This window comes from Rutilus rutilus (assembly GCF_951802725.1).
Source record: "Rutilus rutilus genome assembly, chromosome: 14".
Classification (NCBI taxonomy): domain Eukaryota; kingdom Metazoa; phylum Chordata; class Actinopteri; order Cypriniformes; family Leuciscidae; genus Rutilus; species Rutilus rutilus.
In genome coordinates, this window is record NC_140219.1 from 9,536,875 (window position 1) to 9,559,903 (window position 23,029).

At 39.0% G+C, this 23,029-nt stretch overlaps 1 protein-coding gene across 4 annotated transcripts; it reads right to left on the minus strand.

Annotated features, from left to right (window-relative positions):
• Window positions 1-1,729: 1,729 nt before the first annotated feature.
• synpo (synaptopodin) lies at window positions 1,730-23,029 on the minus strand. Of its 4 annotated transcripts, none has more exons than XM_084430400.1 (4): window positions 22,960-23,029; window positions 17,099-18,337; window positions 7,416-9,373; window positions 1,730-4,911 (listed from the first exon to the last, which is right to left on the minus strand). In XM_084430400.1, the coding sequence occupies exons 2-4, from the start codon at window positions 17,292-17,294 to the stop codon at window positions 4,174-4,176; spliced, it is 2,892 nt and encodes a 963-aa protein (XP_084286526.1). In that variant the 5' UTR covers window positions 17,295-18,337; window positions 22,960-23,029; the 3' UTR covers window positions 1,730-4,173. The 4 variants fall into 4 exon arrangements, with proteins under 4 accessions (XP_084286526.1, XP_084286525.1, XP_084286528.1 ...); XM_084430399.1 differs by lacking the exon at window positions 22,960-23,029 and adding an exon at window positions 22,087-22,217; XM_084430402.1 differs by lacking the exons at window positions 17,099-18,337; window positions 22,960-23,029 and adding an exon at window positions 12,719-12,879.

Consider the following 23,029-nt stretch of genomic DNA (forward strand, 5'->3'; position numbering starts at 1 on the left):
AGTGTATTTGTAAGCATGTTGTTGTTTAGCAGCTATATCCTTAATTTAATAAATCTAGTGACAATGTTTAGAACTACTGTTTAGCAGCCTATAGCCTATTACATGTCCTGCTCCCAACCTTGTAATTCCCACCCTGCATTAATAAACTGTATTTTGCATATTCCATATCTTGTATGTAAATTCATTCAAATTCATTCAAACATTTTTTTTAATGTTTTTTACCTTTTACCTTTTCCCTTTCTTTTTTATTTTGATTTACCCTTCATGTCCTATATTTCTGTAATTAATTTCCTCTATTGTCCATTCCACTTAATAGTCTACTTTGGCAGTGTTGTAAATGCTAACAACCATGCGTTATAATTGAATAAAACAAAAATAATGTCTGGTAATACATATATACGTGTGTGTGTGTGTCAACTCGAAACTTTTACTGGGATTCAGCTTTGTCTGACTAAATTGTCAAAATTTTGTCAAAATTCAATACATTCTGTCGAATATTAGCCTGGGGGGCTTCTTACCCCAGACTGGGGGCCAACCATAGACTGTATAAAACAAGGGGCCAACTTACCCCAGTAGTGAATAATTGTACATATTTATTTACTATAACACCACATGTTAAACTTATACCATCAAAATATGTTACAGTTTAAAAGTAAATGCATATTGTTCTTACGGACGGGTTATTTTATTTTGTCACTTCCGGTTGTTGTTGTTGTTATTTATCGTCGCTTATTGCTGCCATTGGAGCAGTTCTTATGCAGCATCAATGCAGCATTGACGGTCTCTCTGGAGAATGTAAGGCATGTTACCCTGTTAATATGAGTAAATGATCTAAACAGAATATAAACAGCCTCTGAGAGCTGATATTCTCATGAACAGGTCATTTTATTTCACATTTCTATTCACTATCATGAAGAGACTTTACAAAAGAACAAACTGTTCCTTGACGTCACTGAGGGCCATGTTGCCCTTACTGAGGAAATAATGAAAAATGTTTTATTATTTAATATTTTTTTATGCCTAAAAATGTTTGTTTTTTTCTTTTTTTTCTTAGGAAAATCTTAAGGTTGAATACTAAAATACACACATACAGCACATAATATGTGGTCTTTATCAATTGTATTTTGGAGGATTTCATTTAATATTGAATTGTTTGTATTAGCCGTTAATTAATGTTATTATATTTTCTTTTGAACTTATGTCCTGATTCCTGAGTTTACCCTCTGCAGTGGTGGAGACAATTGGAACGACACCAGTTTACCATTTTAGTCCTGTAGGTGGCAGTATTGACCAGGCATATGTGGTCTTTTCTGACTAGATCTCTTCAAGAAACATTAGGCCCAACTGTTTTTATTTTTTTATCCTATTATATCAATGCAATTCACAAACTAGATTAGGCCTATATGATTTCTAAGAGCTTGTCTATACTGCCCAACAAGTTTTGTCTGTGTGTTTTAACTATTGTATTACATTTTGGGGCAAAATAATAATGATGAGGAAGGATATACATTCATTTATGTAAAATATTTCATGTCCCATACATGCCACATCTATCAGGACCAGAGTTCAGAATATATATATATATACCTATCATCACACTATAATAAAGTATCTTGTGTATGTTCCCTCTAAAATATTGAGGAAATAACAAGATTGACACAACATTTGAAATTATGGTTGGTGTTTTCAGTGTCAAAAGATATCAAGAAATGAAGACATTTATCCAAGATGACATTATTTGTGTTTATTCACTTAATTTAAAAAGAACTGAACAGAGAGAGATAATATTGAGGCTGGTTATTCAGACATTATATCAAACTTAAAGGAAATGTATATGTAAATTGAATAATGCGTAACTTCTCCCATAATCCAAAGGAATGATAGCGCAAGTATACAGGGGCTGTAAAGCATCCTTGAAAGTGATAAGATAATTCTCACCAAAGGTGCCAAATCACTTTACAGCTGATGTCCCTGTCAATCAAAATTCTCCATATGCAAATACTCAAAAAATCTGCTGATGCACCAAGGCAGAGAATCATTTTCTAATGTGCAGTGATCCTATATTTGAGTGCAGGCTAACATGAGTACACTTGGCATGCATGACCCTTGAGACTTAATCCTTACATGAGTGCTAGTATTCAGCTCAGACAGATTTCAATATGTAATTTCATAACTATGAATGACAAACGTTTGGTACTGAGTAGTGTGAATTACCTTTTAATACACATACAGAGTGTACTGTTAGAAATATACCAGTCAAGTGTAATGCATGCTGTAGACAGTCTGACAGAGGTGTTTATATATGATAAACCAAACAAGTGACCCATGAAATATATTTCTGTGAAATGTGTAAAAAAAGCAACTATCTCTCCTTACTGTACCAACCGAGTACTCAGTCACCCTAAAACCAGAATTACTTCAGTCCCTTATACGTGATATACTGAAATGATATGAACATTAACTTGTACTGTATATACTGCCAGTTAACCTAAGCAAGAATTCTCTCTTCACCTGTTTTGCCCTCTTGGGAAACTGAAATCTAACTACTAAAGCAAGGTGCATTAATGAACACTGAAATTCAGTTCAATCATGTTATCCCTACATTTCACGTGAAATCACACTGCACAGTCCTCCTAATGCTTTATATGTTCACCTCTCCTCTGTCTGCACATCAGACCACCTATTTTGTTTCTGTCATGTATGTCAGCACTAATAATATGAAAACCGCATTGGATTTCAAATCACGAGCGTCTTCCATTTATAGTATACGTAATGTAGTGAATTTCCTACCTTCTCTCTTATGCCGTAAAAACCTTGCTGTGTCGTTCTGCCTTTACATCTAAACTGACACAATCAGCAATACGCAGTCAGTTCCTTCCAAGTTTGACTTGAGTCGGAGCTACGAATAGTGTCACATTCCAATACTCTCACACATTGTCAAAACATACTGTACAAAAAGCAAAAAGGGTCAATCCCTTTTATATTTATGTCGATAAAAAAAAAAAGAAGAAAAAAAACAGAGGTTAATAACTAATACTGCTTTGAAAAGGCTTGCACATTACTTTTTATCTTTGGTAATAAGCATCAAAGTTCTTTGGTACACCTTTCTGAGGCCATGCAATGCCTTCTTCATTAGATTACAGACTGCTGCATAGATGGGACCAAGAGGTGACTTTACAGAGGAACAGTTCAGTCTAAAATGAAAGAGTCTATTATTCACCCTCGTGATCACATGACCTTGATCAAATCTTTCTTTCTTCCACAGAACAAACAAGAACATGAAAGTGAATGTGCACAGATGCTGTCAGGCTCCAGCAATGACAACCAGAAAAGCAGGCAATTTGATCTATTATGATTTCATCTGAAATAGAGGGGAACATTTTCAGCATCAAGTTTAAATTCTGAAAGTAAATCAGATGGCTTTAGAAGATTTGGAATATTGCAACATTCTGTTGACCACCTCATTTTGTGTTTCATTGAAATAAAGTCATTCTGGTTTAAGTAAACATGTGGGGTGAGTAAATTATGACAGAATTTTTATTTTGGGTGATCTATACTACCGTTCAAAAGTTTGGGGTTGGTACGATTTTTCCTGTTTTTGAAATGAGCTCTTATGCTCACCCATATATTTGATTAAAATTACAGTAAAAAATAAAAATAATAATATTGTGAACTATTATGACAATTAAAAATAACTGTTTTCTATTTGAATGTATTATAAAATCTAATTTATTCATCGGATGGCAATGCTGAATTTTCAGCTACATTTGTTTCTTACGAAACATTTCGTATTTTTATCAATGAAAACAGTTGTCCTGCCGAATATTTTTGTGGAAATCACAATACATTTTTTCAGGATTCTCTGATGAATAGAAAGTTCAAAAGAACTTTTTTTTTTTTTTGTAACTATGTAAAAGTCTTTTGGTCATTTTAATGCATCCTTGCTGAATAAAAGTATAATTTCTTTTCTTTTTTTTTGTGACTTTAAACATTTGAAGGATAGTGTATTTCTTATCTTGGATAGGTTCCATCACACAGTCAACCTGTGTATTGTATGCGATGTTTAGCCATGTACTGCAAATCCACAATGCTGTATTTTTACATTCAATATATAAGGGACACTTTGGTCAACCACGAAATTAGGCTGAAGTATAAATCATCCTTAAGTGCTTCCTACAGATCTTCAGGCATGCCTCCCCTCTTCACCTGCAGACCGCCGGTCCAGCCACGGGGGCAGGTGTTGTAGCTGCGCACTCCTGGAGAGCGCAGACCTGAATCCTCAGACTCGACCGAGGCGTCGGAGTCGGTCAGCGAGCGGGTGTTGTACAAACGCACCGGAGAGTGGATCATGCGGGTGGGCGATGGACTGGTAAGGGTGGGCGACTGAGCCCCCAGCATCCGTGGCTGAAAGGGACTGGCGGGCTTGTGTTCATAAGGCAAGATCCCGCCGTTCACCGGGGAGATGGGCAGACTGCGCCCGCTCAGCGACCTGGGAGACGGACTGTTTTTCCGCTTGGCGGCATTGATGATGTTTTTGGCCAAAATGCGATGGTTGGTTTTGGTTTCCTGGATGGCGGCCGGGGACTGGCACCTGGTTTCCCAGGGTGGAGACACAGGAGAGGTGGCGGTCGGCTTGAAGATGGTACCTGGAGTGGTTGCAATGGGTTTGTGGATGGGTCTTGGGGAAGGGCATGTCGCGACGGGCCTGTGGATGGGTCGGGGGGAGGGGGAGATTGGTGTGGGCTTGTAGATGGGGCTGGATGATGTAGAGGTCACTAGAGGGCTGCTGGGGGACCAGACCGCAGTGGAAAGCACCTCGGGGCTGGTGAAGCGTCGAGTGAGGTTAGGCGTCCTGGAGGTTGGGGTGGTGGAGCCGGGGCTAGTAACTGTTGCCGGGGTCTCCTCCTTAATCTGACAGAAGATTAGAAAAGATTAGTTTTAGAGGTGAGACATCACTTTGATTTAGTCTGAATTCTTAAATACGCTCACAAAAACACTGAACATTGATAATAAAAGGGCTCAAGAGTAAGGATTTTTCTGCTTTCCACTGTTCATATTTCTACTGGCTTTGCGAACAATCTTCACAGGAATAAAATGAAATTGTAATTTATCAATTAATAATTATCATAGTGATCCTTTTATATTTACATTTATAATATAAAAAGTCATAATTTAAGTGTATAACTTAAGTTAATATTCATTTTTACATTTTATTTAATACAAATATTTTAAACTAAAAATAATAAACATTTAGAAATTTATTTCATTTTATAATATTTAAAAAAGAAAAAATTGCTCGCCAGATATATAATAGCTAGCTAGACATGATTATACAGGAAAGTCCAATAAAATTCATACACACTTTTAGTGGGCAGATAATCCTGGACAGCATGTTAGATAATTTTATTTAGCTGACAAGGTTAAAAAGTTGACAAGCATAATTCGCAACCAAATGTCCCAGAAAACAAGGCATAAATTGTGGAAGGAATAAAAATGTGTGTACATGATCAAATATATATAGCACTGATCTAATAAGACATGTGACAGCTCAGTCAACTACCCTAAAACTCACAGTGGGCCAGCATACAATCCTTATTGTTGAGCCCTCCATAACATGTTATGATTCATTTCTCATGGACAACATTTGTTTTAAATGCAGGTAGTGAGGAATGTTAGTGCACAGAAACAAAGATATCATCATGCTCGAGGTATTACGACAGCAGAACAATTCTGGGTCCAACGATAGCACTATACTACCTCTTCAAAAACCCAAATTCATGCCAGGACCGTGCCCACGTTTGAGTAAGATTAACCTGTAAACACGGCATTGAAACATATCTAAAACACCTCCTGCTGCACTGCATGCAACTTTAGATGTGATGTTATCGATATCAGGCCTTCTCATGCACCCTATGATTACATCGAGCTGTTTATTCTTGTCCAATGTCTGAGTAGTTTCCCAGCACACCAGGATATCATGCCATCTCCAGATCGCTTGCATTCACGCTGCCAAGACCACTAACCTTTACTGAGATATGCATTTGCACTGATGTGGCTGCTGGGTATGTTTTCACCTCCAGCAAATGTGTTTTTCCAAGCATGAGGGAGGCCAGAGGTCAAGCCGTTAGCCTAAAGCTCACGCCCACAGGGGCCTGTTTTGGCTCAGATGTGCATTTTTAGGGGCAGGCCAGGAATGTGCAGGGCACATACATATTCAGTCAGCATTAAAAAAAAGTTTCTAATTTCATTTTGGGTCAGAGCACCATGCGGCGGTGGCTCTGACACACATATCTTTGTTTTGTTGTTGCAAGTGTATAGATAAAATAACTCTCTGTGTGGGAAAACTGGCCTGGGATTCTCATCACTGAAAAGAGGGATACTACCAAAAAACTGAAACAACTGATCATAGGGGATGCTGAAAATAGAACAAGAAATCCACACAGGAAATTCAGCAGATTAGTCAAGAGAAGAAGATAATATAGTATGAAAACCAGAGACAGATCAGAAAAGGAGTGTTTCATTGTTTTAATGAAACAGAGTAGACAAAATCATTTGAAAGAGATTAAGGCTGCCAGAAGGAAAACAATCCATTTGAAAACAACCAGAATAAAAATATATTCCACATACTGGGTGTAGCGATAAAGTAAGCTGACTTCATTAAACTCAATTATGGCTTTGTTGAATCAGAAGTCTACAGTGTAACAATGTATGCACACTACATTAAGTACATACTGTCACACAGCATGCAAGCTGTAAACTACACCTATAAATGAAAGAGAAACATACAGAACTAATTAAGAAAGAGAACAGCACAGGTGCCGTGCTATGAAGTACTGAGGCCCTCATATCTTCCTAGTCATATTAAATTGTATATTGTAGATCATAAAAGGCAAGACGCCATCTGCTAAAGTGCTTTATAAAACTGTGCCAACTCCAACCTGAAAACTTGGAGGCAAGCGTTGGAAAAAGACACACTGGTTTTGTGCCTAAAATATATCTGGTAATGAGCACAAAACTGAATAAACTCTAGTTCTGAAACACACAGCTGCACTAAATTACAATGTCTTTGATTAAAAGAAAACAAGTTTCAATTTATGGCCCTCTGCAGGCCAGTTCATGAATTACAATTTAAATCAGTTTTTTAAAAGTTAAGTGTGAGACCTGACATTTACTGCCTCTGCATGCAAAACTCAAAAATTAAACAAGAAACAAACCGATTTGAGCATGAAACCAACAGTGCTAGATTTATTGTTTCCAGTAGAGCTATTTTTGTACCTTACTGCTCTCGTTATTTCTAAATGGACAGTCAATATGTGTCCCTTTTCTTCCCTTCCAATATTCTTTGACCTGAAGAGTACATAAAGCAAAGAAGAGAAAAATGGAAAGGTTTAAAAGAATGAAGATGGTCTCCACACCTGTGGGGTGATACCAGCTTTTTTGGCGGAGAACGTAGGACGTGGAGCTTGGACGCCAGAGCGAGGTGAAGCCACACGTCCTGGAGCTAAAGGAGACACTGGGGAACTGACACTGCCTGCTGTGATAGGACTGAGAGGTGTCATGGGAGGCGAAAAGCAATGGGCTGACCGATAGGCAGCAGACGGGCTGTACGGTGATGGCAATGGGCTTGTTGGGAGGGATGATTGTCTGGAGAAGGAGTGGGCTGTCATGACAGGTTTAGGAGCTGGGGCGGCTCTGGGAAGAGTGCTGTAGGGATCTTTCGTTGGGTTGAAGATGAAGAGGGATGAGTTGAGCTGGTATGGCTGATGTCTTGACAGCTCCATCTCGATTTTAGTGCAACCGTTCTCCAAGGGTATCTCTGGTGGTGGAGCCGGAGCGGGTCCTGGCGTTTTGGGAGGGATAGTCTTTTTCTGTGTGGCCTGCTGATCTTGAAGTGTCTTTGAAATCTGCACACTTATATTGGAGGTGTTCACTATGGCCTTTACTCGACCGGGCATATTGGATGGATACACCCACGAAGGAGGCAAGGACATGGTAGGAGAGGGAGATCTCAGCTCCTTGCTGTCATGGACGTACCTTTCCATTCTCGACTGGCGTTTGGCAAACAGTTCAGCTCCTTTTCCTGAAGCATTGGTCAGGGCTTGCTCAGGCTTGTGCTCAGGCTTGTGCTCCGTCCTGTCACGCGTCCTGGAGCTTTTCAAACTCGAGGCCCACTGTGGCACCAAAGCTTCCTCATGAATGTCCTCATCCTTGGCCAGGAAGTTTGAGGCTTCGGCCCCAAGAGCTAGCAGCTCCTCCTCCTGCGCTGCATCTGGCTGGGGTTTCGGTTTCTTCTTTTCATCTGCACCCTGCACCAAGGACAGGAGTTCAGGATTCGGAGCCACTTTTGGCTTCTCCTGAAAGGTGAACATTGACTTACGGGTTGCTCTGCGAGATCGGCCCTCATCGAGGATACCCGTTTTGATAGGCACTGAGGATCTCTTCTCCCTCAAGAGTTCAGGGACAAATGTAGGCCTGGGGGCAGATGGGCGGGTGTAGTAGGAAGAAGGTTGGGGTGAGGGAGCATAGGCTGTGTCAGGTGGAGGAGGGCTGGAGTAGCTAGGGAGAGGAGGAGTTGGATATGAAGGTGGAGGTGGTGGTGGAGAGAAAACAGGTCTTGCGTGCATTCGGTAAGTTGAAGGTTGTGGTTCAAAATGTGTTGCGGAGTCATGGGATGGGGTTGGAGGGACTTCCATGACTGTAGCTTCAGAGGATCCAGCTGTTGTCGGGGAGAAAAATGGCCGAGCTGTTCTGTTTATGATCGTGGGCTGTTTAGTCACCGTCTTGGCTGCTTTTCCATTGCACTGCATACTGTATCCATTCGCGATTTCTTTATTGTGCGCTCCATTGGATTCAGCTTCATCCTGACCAGTTCTGTCCATAACAACAAGGGTATTGTCACTTCTAAGAGTAACCTCATCCTTGACATCCTCTTTGAGGTCTTCTGAGAGCTCTTCATCCTTCTCATTGACGGGTAGAAAGTGTCTTTCTAGGCCACTTTCCTCTGCTAAATCCTCCCGCGTAACCTTGCTAGCATCTTCCATGTCACAACTAGTACTGCGGATCCTGCCAGCCGACCACGTCAGACCTGTCTTGAGGTTCCTGTGATTCAACTCTGTGTGCTGGTCCTCAGTCGAGTGCTGTTTGTCCCATGTCTGTGGACTTTCAGAAGATAAATCAATTACATTCTCAGATGCCTCCGCTCCCCCTCCTCCGACACTCACGAGTGTGAAAGCGTTCACTCTCTGTCTGCGACGGTTGAAAAGTTGCACGCCTTTAGAGTTGGAATTGGCCTGGAGCTGAGCAGCAATGATCTGACTCTTGGTACGTGCCTCTTTCAGCTCCTTCTCTGACAAACTGGCACTTCTGCTGAGGTCTGTAATGGTAGAATAAAACAATAATCAACTCAAGAGAAAATTTGAATTAGCAATTGTAATTGTAATACATTCACAGCTAAGACAAGCAAAGTGTTGCTCAACTCAGCATATAAATGTAAATTTTAGCACATACCACCAAGTCTTATGAGGGAAGTGCTATTTTAAAATGCACTTAATTGTTTCAGCCTACAAAGGGAGATGCATTTAATATCACAGGCCTGTTTTATTAGAGAGAGTAATGGGAAAGGATTTGGCAAATATTAACCGGCTAATTTATATTTTATTTCATGATCTCACCATTGCTGTCACAATCATTTGGGTGCTGTATAAGTTTCGATTATAGTAGCAATGTGCTCAAAAGGGAGTATAATTATCTTAAAAGTCAAGAGTATTATATATCTTTCAAGTATTTCTAGTTTCCATGAGTCACCCTACTAAAAAGATTAATCATATTAGTGCGTAGTCATTTTTGCAGACAGACTTATAAAAGAAAGGCTGACATATAAAGTTCAAGGATTTTCATTCAAAATGATTATTTTCACAGTTTGCTGTGATTCACGATCCCTGCAGGCAAACTTTTGTAGAACGCATAACGTTTTCACACATTTATAGTTCTAAGAATCTCCTGTAAATAAATCGTGATGCTGATATTTGCAGTTCTACCCATAGTTTGGCAAAGATGGATGTTAAAACAGTCATCTATTTGTTGAAAATGGCAAAGGTTTATTGACTGGGCTAAAAAGCCTCATTCCGAGCTGGAGAAAGTATTTCCTCCACCATGGGCTAGTCCCTCCTTTAGCATTCCGCAACTGCCGAGAAAATTCCCTCTTGAGACTGCAGCATGCCTTGTGAAATCTCTCTAAGGCACAGTAGTCATCGGTTTATATGCTGACATCCTGACAGGTTCATGCCTTTCCGTCATCACTTACAAGACAAAGTCTACATTTAAATGCTTGAACTTTGACCTGCAGTGATATACTGTGGCATCAAAGTTTCAGTAAATAAAACAAGCGTGCTTGAAGATCCTGCCTACAAAAGAATGAGTGCCTCAGGAAAGGAACAGAACTTTTTAAACACAAACCCTCAACATCTTATACCAGAACATCACATCCTGAGAAACAGACTGTTAACAATTACATCACTGGCAGAACGACTTCACTCACTTAATATAAGCGTGGTTAACCTGTGCAACATAAACACAATCTGTTTCCCTAATAGACCTTTGAATAATTAACCACTCAAGGTTTCCCTGAGGTTGTTTTCAGCTTTTATCCTCAACCCCAGACTTTGCAGCAAAACTTGCAAACAATTTTGAGTTTTTTTTTTCTCTCCGTCCAAGCAGGTAGGTCTTTGTCTTGCCAGAGTCATAATCTTGAGGTAAAAAAAAAAAAAGGTAGTAAAAAAGCACCAGTTCTAAATCTTTCCCATTTGTTTTATGTGCAAGTTTGCCAGACTCAAAGGAGCTTTCATAGCACATGAAATAAAATTATAATAGAGCATGAATAATGTGCATCTGCCTTTCATTCCACCAGCAAAAACTCCTCTTATTTAGTCAGCAAGCAAGCAACTTTATTTATATAGCAAACAACAGACGTTGCCCCATGCAAAGTGCTTTACAAAAATGGTAACATTAAAATCATACAACAAAACAAACATCACTTATTCAAAAGCTAAAGAAAAGAAATACGTTTTTAAATAAAACTTAAAAGTGGCAATTGATGGAGCTGAATGGGAGACTATTCCAGAGTTTGGGACCTACCACAGAAAAAGCACGAACTCCTTTTGATTTTAAATGACAACGAGGGACCTTCCAACCTAGTCAGGCTATGCAACACAACCTCTAGCACTGTGATAAAAAAAACTTTCCGTTCTTCCTCTTTACAGATATTCATATTTATGTTATTTAAAATAATTTCCCATTTAAAACCCTTGAGCAAAATCCCATAATCAGCAATAAACACTCATGCAACTTTTCTCTTTTCTTTTCATTCGCATGTTTCCCCAGTCAGCCCATGTATCTTTAAAGAATAATTTCTTTAAACATTACCTAAATAAGAAAATGATCTGATGCACAGTTTACACTTGTTTCTTTTTCTTTTAAAAGAATTACATTTTCCTGTCACATTATCAGAGCCACACCATTTATTCCGTTACGAGTTACTGTGACTCATTGACTGCTTTCTACTTTTTAAATAACAATAAACCGTGGTAATGTTCGCAGAATAATAACAATAAAAAAAATCGTTGGTGTAAGTATCCAGGTTAGGTCATTTTAACCCTTTTTTTATTATTCAAAAATGAAACCAGTTCATTTACAACATTTACCACATTTTAGATTACAAAATATATGTAGCCTACAAACCAAACTGTTAAAATACACAATGCCTGACATATCCACTGAGCAACTTGTCACTTTAACTTCAAAACAATGTCCTTCTCTTCATTTTAACACTTGTGTAAACCTTGTCTATCTAGGGGGCTATGCCTAAAGATAACCCAAAGCAACCAATCTGATTTTTCTTTTAAAACAGCATGGATTCATTACAAAATGTTGCACTCCTGTCACCACTTTAATGCAGAAGTATATACTTAATATAATTTGAATGATCTATGTAATCAAACCTCAGAACACATTTATCATGACTTCAGCACAATGCCTTTCACCAATCTATGCCTTTTTAACGCAAATAAAGCTTTTAAACTTCAACAAATATGTCGAGTCTAACTAAACTTCTCTTACCTTAATTAACTCTGAATACAGTCTCTTTTGTTGCTGCTCCGCGAGCTTTTCTAATTTAACTTCATGTGTTTCCTCCACTCCCCCTTAAGCAGCGCGAGCCTGGATCAGATTTCGTGTCGTTGCGAGTGATGATCTCTCGCGAGCTCCAAATGCGCATCGAGGCGGGCAGGCTGGGGCATTGGACGAGGTTTGCGCTTCCCTTTTGCTTTTTTAAGGATGGCTATGCTGTGTGACGTTCCTGGCAGACTTTTCTTCCTCTGCTTTTTGGTTTTGTACTCTCCAAATTTTACAGTGAAGGACCAGAACAGACAGCATACCGAATTGACCCGGAGAGCGCGGATACTGTCACGCGGGGTAGTTGTCACAAGAGCTAGTCGGAAACTATGAGGTTTTGAGCCAAAACTTGCAGTGGTTTTGTAGGTTGTTTTTAAAAACGTATGGTTAAACTCTCTTGAATGAGACCGCATAATGTGAATTTTATTTTTAAATCGTTAAAAACGTGACAACTTGCCCCAACCTGACTTTGATGAAAAATACTCTTGTCCTGACCACACAGTTCAAACTTTCAGTTGACTCCTGCTCGTTTTTAAGAAATTTCACTTACCCAAAAGAGTGTGTGTTGCTAATTAGCCTACATTAATAACCACATGCAGCATGTACGTTTTCACATTCCATGCTAAACCTTTCCCATTTAAAGGCATAGTTCACATAAAAATGAAAATTCTGTCATCATTTACTCACCCTTATGTTGTTCCAAACCCTCATGACCATAAAACCCATTTCCTTCTTCTATGGAAAACCAAAGCAGAAGCAGAATGACAGCCTCAGTCACCATTCACTTTTATTGAATGAGGAAAATATGCAATGAAAGTGAATGGTGACTGAGGCTGTCAGTCCCTGACTTTTTGTTGAACTAGGCTGAACTAACCCTTGTAACCGCTGTTTTCATTACCAGAGACCATGGATGCCGGAACGATTTAAAAGCGTTCTTACAAAGAGCATGTTATGACTGCTACGGCCTTGGATGCACCTAAATAATCATATAGGATCTGTAAGTTTGCACATTTTCTGTTGTTATCTCGGGACGCTAGAGTTCGTCAGCTCCAGTTTGTATCCAGCCTCTCATGGAGACTTCAGATGCCCCAACACCCGTGAAGAGACGACTCGACGCCTGTGAAGAGACGACTCAACTCCAGCGATGTTATGCCCAAAATTAATACATGATTAACTAACTTTATTTTTCTATGTACATTCTGAAATGCACTTTCTGTAAAGCTGCTTTGAAACAATATGCATTGTGAAAAGCGCTATACAAATAAATTTGAATTGAATTGAATTGAATTTGTTCCAAGTCAAATTAAGTGCCCATGCACATTTCAGCAGTGTCATGTATAGAATCAATGTGTCAGCTCTTTCAGAGGACTGGGTTTCAGGGGGGAGAGACGTTCGGCGAACACGCTCGCCTGGGTGGATGGACACCTGAGCCTCAAGGGTGGAGTTCAGTTTAGACCGCAGAGGTTTGCTTGCTTAGCTGAACCATCCTACCTGACTCATATCGCTCATGCTTAACTTATCATTAACATGAAGGAAAAGACAGGAACTCCCTCTAGCCTAAAAAGTAGTGGTAGGAATGGACGGAAAGAAGGAATGTTCCCATTTCCTTGGCACTGAGCTGCCGGTGATATGTGCATGGGCTCTTAGTTCAGACAGATGAGGGAAACTCCCTTACAGCTTGAGGATTTTGGGACCTGGCTGGCCTGGGGTTGTATATCAAAGGTCAGATTCCCCTGTCGGATGTAATTGTCCAGTTGGAGGATGGGATTAAATAACACTTTTCCTCTGGGAAAAGTAAGCGAGTGTGGAGTGATGAGATTGGAGCTGTTTAAGAACTTAAAATAACATGAATGTGCAATTACACCTCAATGTCCAGAAAACCTGTAGGAGACTCTTCGTGTAGGGCTAGGGCTGGGCGATATAGACAAAAGAAATCATATCTCAGTATTTTCTTCTCTTTTTTTTGGGCTGAATGGCATTATACGGTATTTATCTTTGTATTTTCTACTTTTCCTATTAGGATAAAAATCCAATATGGCACATTTAATGTCTAACAACAAATATTTTAGCAAAATGTATATTTTAGTCAGAATTATTGTGAAGTCTGTGAAATTAAGAAGAGACTCGCTTGCATAAGGCTTGTCCACTCCTGACAGTAAAATGGAAATATTTGCATAACTTTCTAACATTTAGAGAATATGAAATATACATCTCAAATGCATTAAACAGCACAAGTATCTATCAGAGCATCTGACGTGGCAAACCGTTTACGTTAACTATCTTACAAGTTATTTTAAAGCCCTTAATATAACGCATGTGTCATGTTTAGGACAATCCGGATTATGCACTTTCCGCTCAGCAGCTCACTCTGTGTCCTCTGCTATTTTTCAGATGCTCTTGTAATATCAAACTACTGAATATTGATATAAACGGTGTAGAGTGGTGCAGGGATGACGTCAGAACAATGGAAGACTAATTTGCCACTGGTTCCTTCAAGATTTTCCTATGGGTTTTTCAGTTTACGAGTTAAATAAAGCCTGTACTAAAGCATCGTCAAGTTATGTTTACCACAGGCTTTATTTTACTCATAAATAGAAAAACCCCATTATAAAACCCCATAGGAAAATCTCGAGGGAACCAGTGGCAAATGACTATTCTGGGTTCTGACGTCATCCCTGCAACACTATATTACCTATCCATAGTTTCTAAAAATATATTGATATATCGTACAGACTCGATACAGACTCCGCCCAGCCCTATTTAGGGCTATGTTCACAGAATAGCATCTACAGATCCATTTTGATCCAGAGAAATGCTGCTGAATTATTGCAAAAACTACAGTTGTGGTCATAAGTTTACATGTCCCATGCAGAAGTTGCAAAATGTCAATAATTATGTGATGGAAAAGACAACACATAGTTTAAGTGTCCAAATGAGTCAAATGAGATATGAACACCTTTAATGGAAGAACTGGGTGTGGGGGGAATTAATTTGGATATAGAAGTATTTTTTCTGTACTATATCTGGCTTCAGATAGACAGTCTGGTAAATACTTAGCCTGCTAAACATCTTTTTACTGTATTACTTTGTCTCCTTTTGTATTTTAGGATCCCGTCCAATGTTATTGTTCTTTATATATTGCTGTTTTTTTCTGTTGTGTTTTGGTGAATTATTTTTTTCCTTGTGAATATAGAAGTAAAACAAAATGTTATGTACACCGTGTAAACACTGTACATGCAAGAAAGAGCTTGAGAAAATGAATAATAGGGAGCATAAAAGGGATAAGGGATTTGTTTATTTAAATGAACATTTTGCATATTCTGCAAGGGGTACATTATGTAAACTTAATTATGACCACAATCTTAGCTCTAAATCATAGAAAAATGAGTTAAGAACAGGGAAATTCATCATATAAATTCAAATGCATTCATCATATAAAGTGGGGTCAAAAGTCCAAGACTTGAAAATGCTTCTGTTTTGCATTTTTCTAATTTAATACAAAGAATCACTGCATAAACTCCACAAGTTTGTGTAAAAGCTGATGATCATGTTCTCCAACAATATTGTGCTTTAATGGAAGAACGTTTTTGTTTGTACAAAGGAGTTGACGTTCAAACTCACACAATTGCTTATTTGATTAATGACCTAGAAATAGGTTTTATTATTTAAAATTTTAGTAATCACTAAAACTTTATGGGGGAAAACAGAAACCTTGTGTGCTCTCAGACTTTTGAACCACACTGTATCATTTTCCAATTTCATGCTATCAGCATCTGGAGATGCATGAATGACAAGCATAACATTCTGCATCTCATCAAATCATGATGCTGTGTGGAGACATCAATCCCATACAAGGAGAGAGAGAGAGAGAGAAAGGGAAAGAAAAAGAGAGAGAAAACGCTGACATTTACTTCCTAGGAACAATATGAAACCAATATAAAGTGACAGAATTAGCTCTTCCATCTCAGCCTCTCCACATCCTCCCCTCTCGCCATTTTACACGCTCCAAAACTGTGACAACATCAGAGAAACCTCTTGAATTCTGCAAAAACGGTTTTGGACTATCTGAAATGGCCCAGAATTCTCGTCAGCAGAGCTGTAAAACCCCTCTGTCGCACATTCACTGGTGTGAACTGCCGCCTACTTGCTTGGTCATCTGCAAACCTTATTATGCATTCTTTCCAGATTATACTACCCACATCTTGAGCATTATGGTCAGTGGGTATGAACAGAAGAGCTATTACTGTACGGCTCATCTGTGGCTGTGAGGAAACAAATGTGTCATTGAGGGTTCCGTAAGAGCTGATGTCTAAACAGTTAGGGGATAGCATCATGTTGTGTTTGTCTCTCTGAATGTAGGGCCTTTAAAACCATTCGACTTTTCAACTTTGTCTTGACTCATTTATTTCAATTTGATTATGTGACTACGGAATACTTGAAGGCACTTTATTGCCTTTTATTTTTTAAATCATATAATAGTGATTCCCCAACTTTTTTGGTCAACTGAATTTTTTTGACCTAAAATATTTACTTGGAAGTCCCCTTGGATTCTAAGTTAATATTGAAACAATTTAACATTCACTTCTGATGTTGGTTGTAGTCATATGATATTCAGGTAAACAAATAAAGTAGTGTTTTATATTAATTGCTTTCATTTAATAGATTTAATTTGTTTAGGTTTTAATTCTTAGCTTTTCATCAACTCACAAATCCAAGTTTGGGAAACCCTGATATGATATAATAATTTAAACTGCATTCATTTATTTATTTATCTAACAGCCATGTCAGGTTCTTGATCACCCATGCCGGGGTCTATTTTTTTTCTTTTTTTACATTATTCCTTCAATATTTAACACTAAAGTGATACAAGTGAACTGTAACATATCCTCTTCTTTAGATTCAAAGTTGTAAACAAGATGAAAATATTTACTTGTTTTCCGCTCCATCTGGCAAGACGTCAAGCCTGGCTTTGCTTTGACCCCGCAGTGGTCATCTTTCTCCAAGATGTTAGTACTGTGCCTCTCCAGGGATGTCTTTGCTCCAGTGTTGTCGAGGGTAGAGGATGTTGTAGTGGTAGGCCCACCCCAGCTGTCCCCTCTTCTTGCAGGCTCATGCTTGCACTCCATCCCAGCTGTGCAGCTCCGTCCTCGTGTAAGAGACGCTCTTCTTTCGCTTAGCACCCTCTTAACCGGCACACTTGCCTGGGTGTGACAAAAGCTTTCTTTTTCTCAGCTGGGGCGTAAGTTTGCCTCGTATGAGGTGGTTTTGGGATCCCCTGGCGGTTTTATGCTTCCCGAATTGTGAAGAACCAAGGATCAAAAGCAGGATCAAAATCAAATTAAAGCTCTACATTTTTACCGTTTTCTTCACGGTAATCCTTCGGAGTAGACCCGCTACCGCACAGAGATGAGCTGAGGAATGCACTTTTGCTTTCAATCCACGCAATATTATTCAAACTCTAACAAGACCTCCCTGGAGGTACTTCTCAGTGCACCCTGGACCAGTTCCCATGGAAAAGTGCCAAGAAAATTTCACAACTTTGATTTGCTCTTTTGCAAAAGCGGCAAAGGCTGGAAGACTATCCACTGTTCTGTTTGCGTCTGTTTTCGATCTCTTATCCAGATATTTGTCTTTCGTTTTGAGTCAGTCACCAAAACATGTCCCTTGAGTTTATCGCAATCCCTCCGAGTCAGACTGTTTCTTTAAAGGCACGCGTAGCCCCTGCTTTTAAAACGTTTCAACAATGTCAAGATGAAGGGCAGCGCTTGGAGCTTTCCTGTCGATTCATTAGCACATGAAAAAACACATTCAGCTGAAAGGTCGTCCAAACATTCTGACTGCAGCTATTGTAATCACTTAACTTTCAAACAAGGCTTTACTGTGCTCACTCCATATATTTGTATTCTAAACAGATGGTTTCTGTAGTTTTCATTCTTTATCCTTGCATTACTGATCAAATCTCTCTGGGTAGCTCAAGCCAAGCGATATGATCTCTAACCCACCATCAGAGCTGACATATAGTTTATTTGCTTAAGAGAGACTCCTCGAGCAAGTATGGCATATCCAGACAGGACTTAATGTCTTAACCTCTATTGTGTCATAGAAATGAAAGGCCACTGATGAACCTCCGCTGCTGCCAGGATCCAAGGAGTCAGTGATCTGCGACTTCCTGAAACATATAAGATGCAAACTATGAGTCGACGTTTACCATGATATATTCCTAAAAATAAAGAATATCCTACAAATTACATCCAGATATCCTACAACATGAAATATCTAATAAAGCATTTTCAATCAGAACTAGTTGAGGTGAGAAACATCATAATGGAAAAATTCCAAATGAATGGAGGGGTATTTCCTCTGGCTCTGTGCACTTGATATCATTTCTGAAAATGACACCCCACCCATTGTCAAATCAGTGGGAGGAATGAACTGCATTTCCTACATGTTGAAACAATGCATATCTAATTTTCTTCCTGACTAATATCAAGGAGACAGGAAAATGAAAGGAACAGGTGTTGCCCAGTTAGGAGATTTACTTTATAAAACGGCCTGTTAAGGAAGGAAGGTCAATATTTTTCGAAGCTGAAAACTTGAAATCTGTGCCACAAAGCTAAGGAGAATGATCCACAGATTTCCAATTGGAATATTTATTCAATTATAAAGTTAATAAAGCTAATGTGGCTACAGTGTGTTTCACAGAAGAAAGAACGTCATTCAGGTTTGGAATGACATGAGGGTGAATTAATGATCACAGAATAAAAACAAATAAAAAAACTATCCGATTATGAAGATTTAAATGTGTTTTAGTTCAAGTCAAAACATACTTGAAAATATCTTTTGTGTTTCACAGAAGAAAGAACATCATACAGGCGTGGAATGACATGAGGGTGAATAAATGATCACAGAATAAATTGATAAATTGAATAAACTAAAGTGTGGAGTCACTATATTTTATCATTTGGTTTCAAAAAGCCATATGCAATGTCAGCTGTCGGTTTAGTCAATTAAGACATTTTCTGTTACAGGAAAGGCTTTGACTCAAATGTGAGTCTATGCATGCTCTCGGACATGCATGCTGAAACAGAACAGTGTGTTAATTGGCAATTGTACAAATAGCACAGTCTAGTCTCAATAGCAGTGAATCACCCTGTCAGCTGAGTGTTGTCTCTCTCACATCCTGTAGGCCACAACAAGGCCGAGGGTCATGTGAGGTAATACGACCCCATTAGTCTTCATCACCCCCTTTCAAACACTGTTTTAACTAATAACACCTATGACAAATGAGCAGTCTTGGAGTGATTAGCTTGACCCCTGTGCGTTTATGTTTGGGAGTTTATGTCACGCCCACTCCAACAGGCGACTTAAAGTGGCTACAAAGAAGACACCCGCTGTTCAAGCCCTCCCAGCCATCCTCCTCAAATAAAGACAATCAACTCAACACAAACACTCTCGCCCACAAAAGCCTCTCACAAGCTCTCTGCCTTACTCTGCTTTGGACGGAACATAAAGAGCAGTTGCTTTGTTTTGTAATGCATTACACTGAGTAATGTGACCTCTGACGACACTTGATAGGTAGATACTAATGTTATACATTATAGAAACTAATGCTGTACAGACTGCATATAGTTACAAATACAGATATAGACAGGCTAATACATTTTGCCACACTGGCAGATAAAATGACTTACAGATCTGATTTCATACTAGCAATTTAACTATTTTCTTTTAATAAAAAAAAACACTGTAGGCTATATTAAAAATATAAAATATATATACACACTGTTCAAAATGTTGGAGTCAGTATTGAAATGTTGGTATTACTTTTATTATACTTTAATTTACAGTAGCAAGGATCCATTGAAATGATCAAAAGTGACAGTAAACACAGTTACAAAATATTTTTATTTCAAATAAATGCTGTTCTTTTGAACTTTCTATTCAATCCTGGATCCTGGAGAAAAAAAATAGTCATAGTTTCCACAGAAATATTAAGCAGCACAACTGTTTTCAACATTGATTATAATGAGAACTGTTTCTTGAGCAGCAAATCAACAAATCAGAATGATTTCTGAAGGATCATGTGACACTGAAGACTGGAGTAATGATGCTGAAAATTCAGCTTTGCATCACAGGAATAAATTACATTTTAAAATTCAAATAGAAATTTTTTCAATTGTAATAATTTGCCTAATATTATTGTTCTTACTGCATTTTTGATCAAATAAATGCTTCCTTGGTGAGAATAAAAGACATTAATAATGTCTCGTCTTGCATCAGGGAAGCTCTCAGACTATCATTTTAAAAATTCAATTTAATCCAATTACGGCTGCTTATCCACTTAACAGCTAATTAGCAATCAACTATTTATTTTACTCACCAAATCACCTTGAAGGCTAAAAGCTGATTGAAAGAAAGTTGAAAGCTCAAGGTAAATCTCAATTTGAAGGGGAAAAAGTCAGCTTAATGATAAATCTTAATCCTTCTTAGTGTCAAAGTATGCTTATCTTATCTGATTTCACTTTCCAGGTATTTACATTACACCATTGACTTCCCAGCCTTCCTGTACAGCTCCCTCACATAAAGTATCTATAACGATTTGTCATCATTTGATTCATGACTCATTCCAGTCCAATGAGGGCATTCTTGTTCTCATACACCATTCTAATGAACCATATTGAGCTCGACCCAACACATTCCATGCGTTATCAGTCCTGAGGCACCGAATGCAGGTACTGGGAGATAGTATTTGTGTGTGTTTTGGGCTGTATCCGTTACAGTGCATAATATGAGCAGTAATAGTGTACGAAACGGTGTCTGACACAGCGTTTTGATAGACCTCCGGGGCCCGACAGGTCTCTCTAATCTCCCAGATCCATTACATCCCTCCAGGGCCGGATCCTTCAACCGTACGCCACACTACAATGCAGAGACCTGCACATCATCTCGGCTTCTTTCATACAAAGGCCTATTGAAGCACCTGTAAGTGGCTTGAAAAATAATTTGGGGGTTGCACTCTACATTTGGCATTCTTTGAGAGTAATTCTCAGCAGATAGCCAGCATGCCTTGGCTTGCACCGGTTGATGACAGACAGCAAAAACACCATTAGTTATAAACTTCAATGAGGCTCAGAGACATGGTGCCTGCTTCATGAGGGTACTAAGTATATAGCAGGCACATCTATAAATTATACAGAAAAACAACTTGTCATTGAAATCATAAGATGTGCAGGTTCTCATTGGGATGTGCGTTCAATAGCAAAGTCTGCAGAGAATCACTAAATAAAACCAGGTACTCTGCAAATACTGCATCAGTGTTTCAATTCAATTTGAATGACTCATACACTTCATTAAAGATCTATAAACGCATAAAAAATAAATCTAGCACTAAACTCTAGCAGATCCAAATAGCAGATAAAACTTTAGTACCATTTAAAAGCTGCGACTTAATAAGTCTAGCAAATAAAAGTTCAGATCAGATAAAGGTCAGTGACAGATGCTCAGCACGAAGTCTCTGCTAAACAGAACCCCTGCCTAATGTATAAGTCATTACTGTCGCTAAGAAACTCCAGCGCCGGATATTCGTTCTACTGTTACAGCACGCTGCTCAAATTTATCATCACAAGAACCACACACAGGCAAGACAAAAGACAGCCAAACGGGGAACACATGAAGCCCATCGCCGGTGAAACTATCCCTCCACCAGGAGGAGAAAGAAGTTAACTTCCTCAATTAATTCAACCCAAATATTTAGAAAGATCGACTTCAGAAACACTCCTCCCGGTTGCAGCTGGCTACCTCATGCAGTAAGTTCTTGAAGGATGTAGTCTGCGATTCAACAGGTGATAAAGCTCTTCACTGATAACACAACACCAGGAGAAACTCAATGAAAAGCTCTGGAGCTGATGCTAGACTCACCTGTACTCCCAAATGCTTCGGTGTGTATGTGATGGCTAGTTGTACAGCCCTTTTTCAGGTCCTCCTTGCGTTCACCTCCCCCCCTTTCTCACATGCAGTTACGCTCTCGTTCTTGCTCTCTCTCTCTCGCAGACAGAAAGAAGGGAAAAGGGGGTGTGGACGAGCAGGAGTTGGAACACAGAGAGTTCTTTGTCTGCCTTTTTCATATGGTTTCCTTCAAGCATGCACACTGAACACATTATACCATTATATATTTTCATATTTAAAGTAGGGGTGTTTGCTCTTTGCTCTTTGTCCCGCTCAGATTTTTACACTGATTGGGGGAATAGAACATACGCAGCATATCCATGCACTAAAAACGTTATACGAGTGCTTGTTTCTGATTGCTATGAGTTATAAAAAGTAACCAGTGTCGAGTGTTTTCTCAAGAGGAGAATAAAGTGAAACACAAAAGGACCATGAAGATTGGTTTCACAGACACGGAGAGCCCTTGCGATGATTCTTGAGCTGCATGTTGAAGCAAAGTAAGACACTTAAAGTCTCAAAGGGATGGAATCTAAAGCCCACTGATCTTCCAACAGTGATGTCTGTCTGGGAAAAGACATGCGAGATGGGAAACAATGTATCTGTAGCAGGACATACTATGGTTCGATTACAGGAAGATTTCAGAACATGTTTAAGGGTTATTTTAGCGAAAATGATCTTTCTGATATCTCAGTGTTGTGTGCAACTGAGTAAACTAAGCTCTGATCTATATCATCTCTTAGTGTTTTCTCACAGTTGAAAAACACTCACAGCTAATGGTTCTAGTCTGAAACACTGAGCTCTTTTGTAGATCCATCAAATATTTGCTTCTGTTATGAAATGTCATACCTGGGTGATATGTGAGGCCTCCAGCCATATTCAGACCACCATCTCGGTCGTACACAGAATAAGGGTGTTT

Bases quoted from the DNA above. Each gene is read 5' to 3' on its own strand.
- synpo (XM_084430400.1), bottom strand. From the start codon at position 17,294: ATGGAGTGCAAGCATGAGCCTGCAAGAAGAGGGGACAGCTGGGGTGGG. The intron at 9,374-17,098 runs GTAAATATTTTC...CTACCATTACAG, and splicing joins CCAGATGGAGCGGAAAACAA to ACCTCAGCAGAAGTGCCAGT. The intron at 4,912-7,415 runs GTGTGGAGACCA...ATCTTCTGTCAG, and splicing joins AAGCTGGTATCACCCCACAG to ATTAAGGAGGAGACCCCGGC.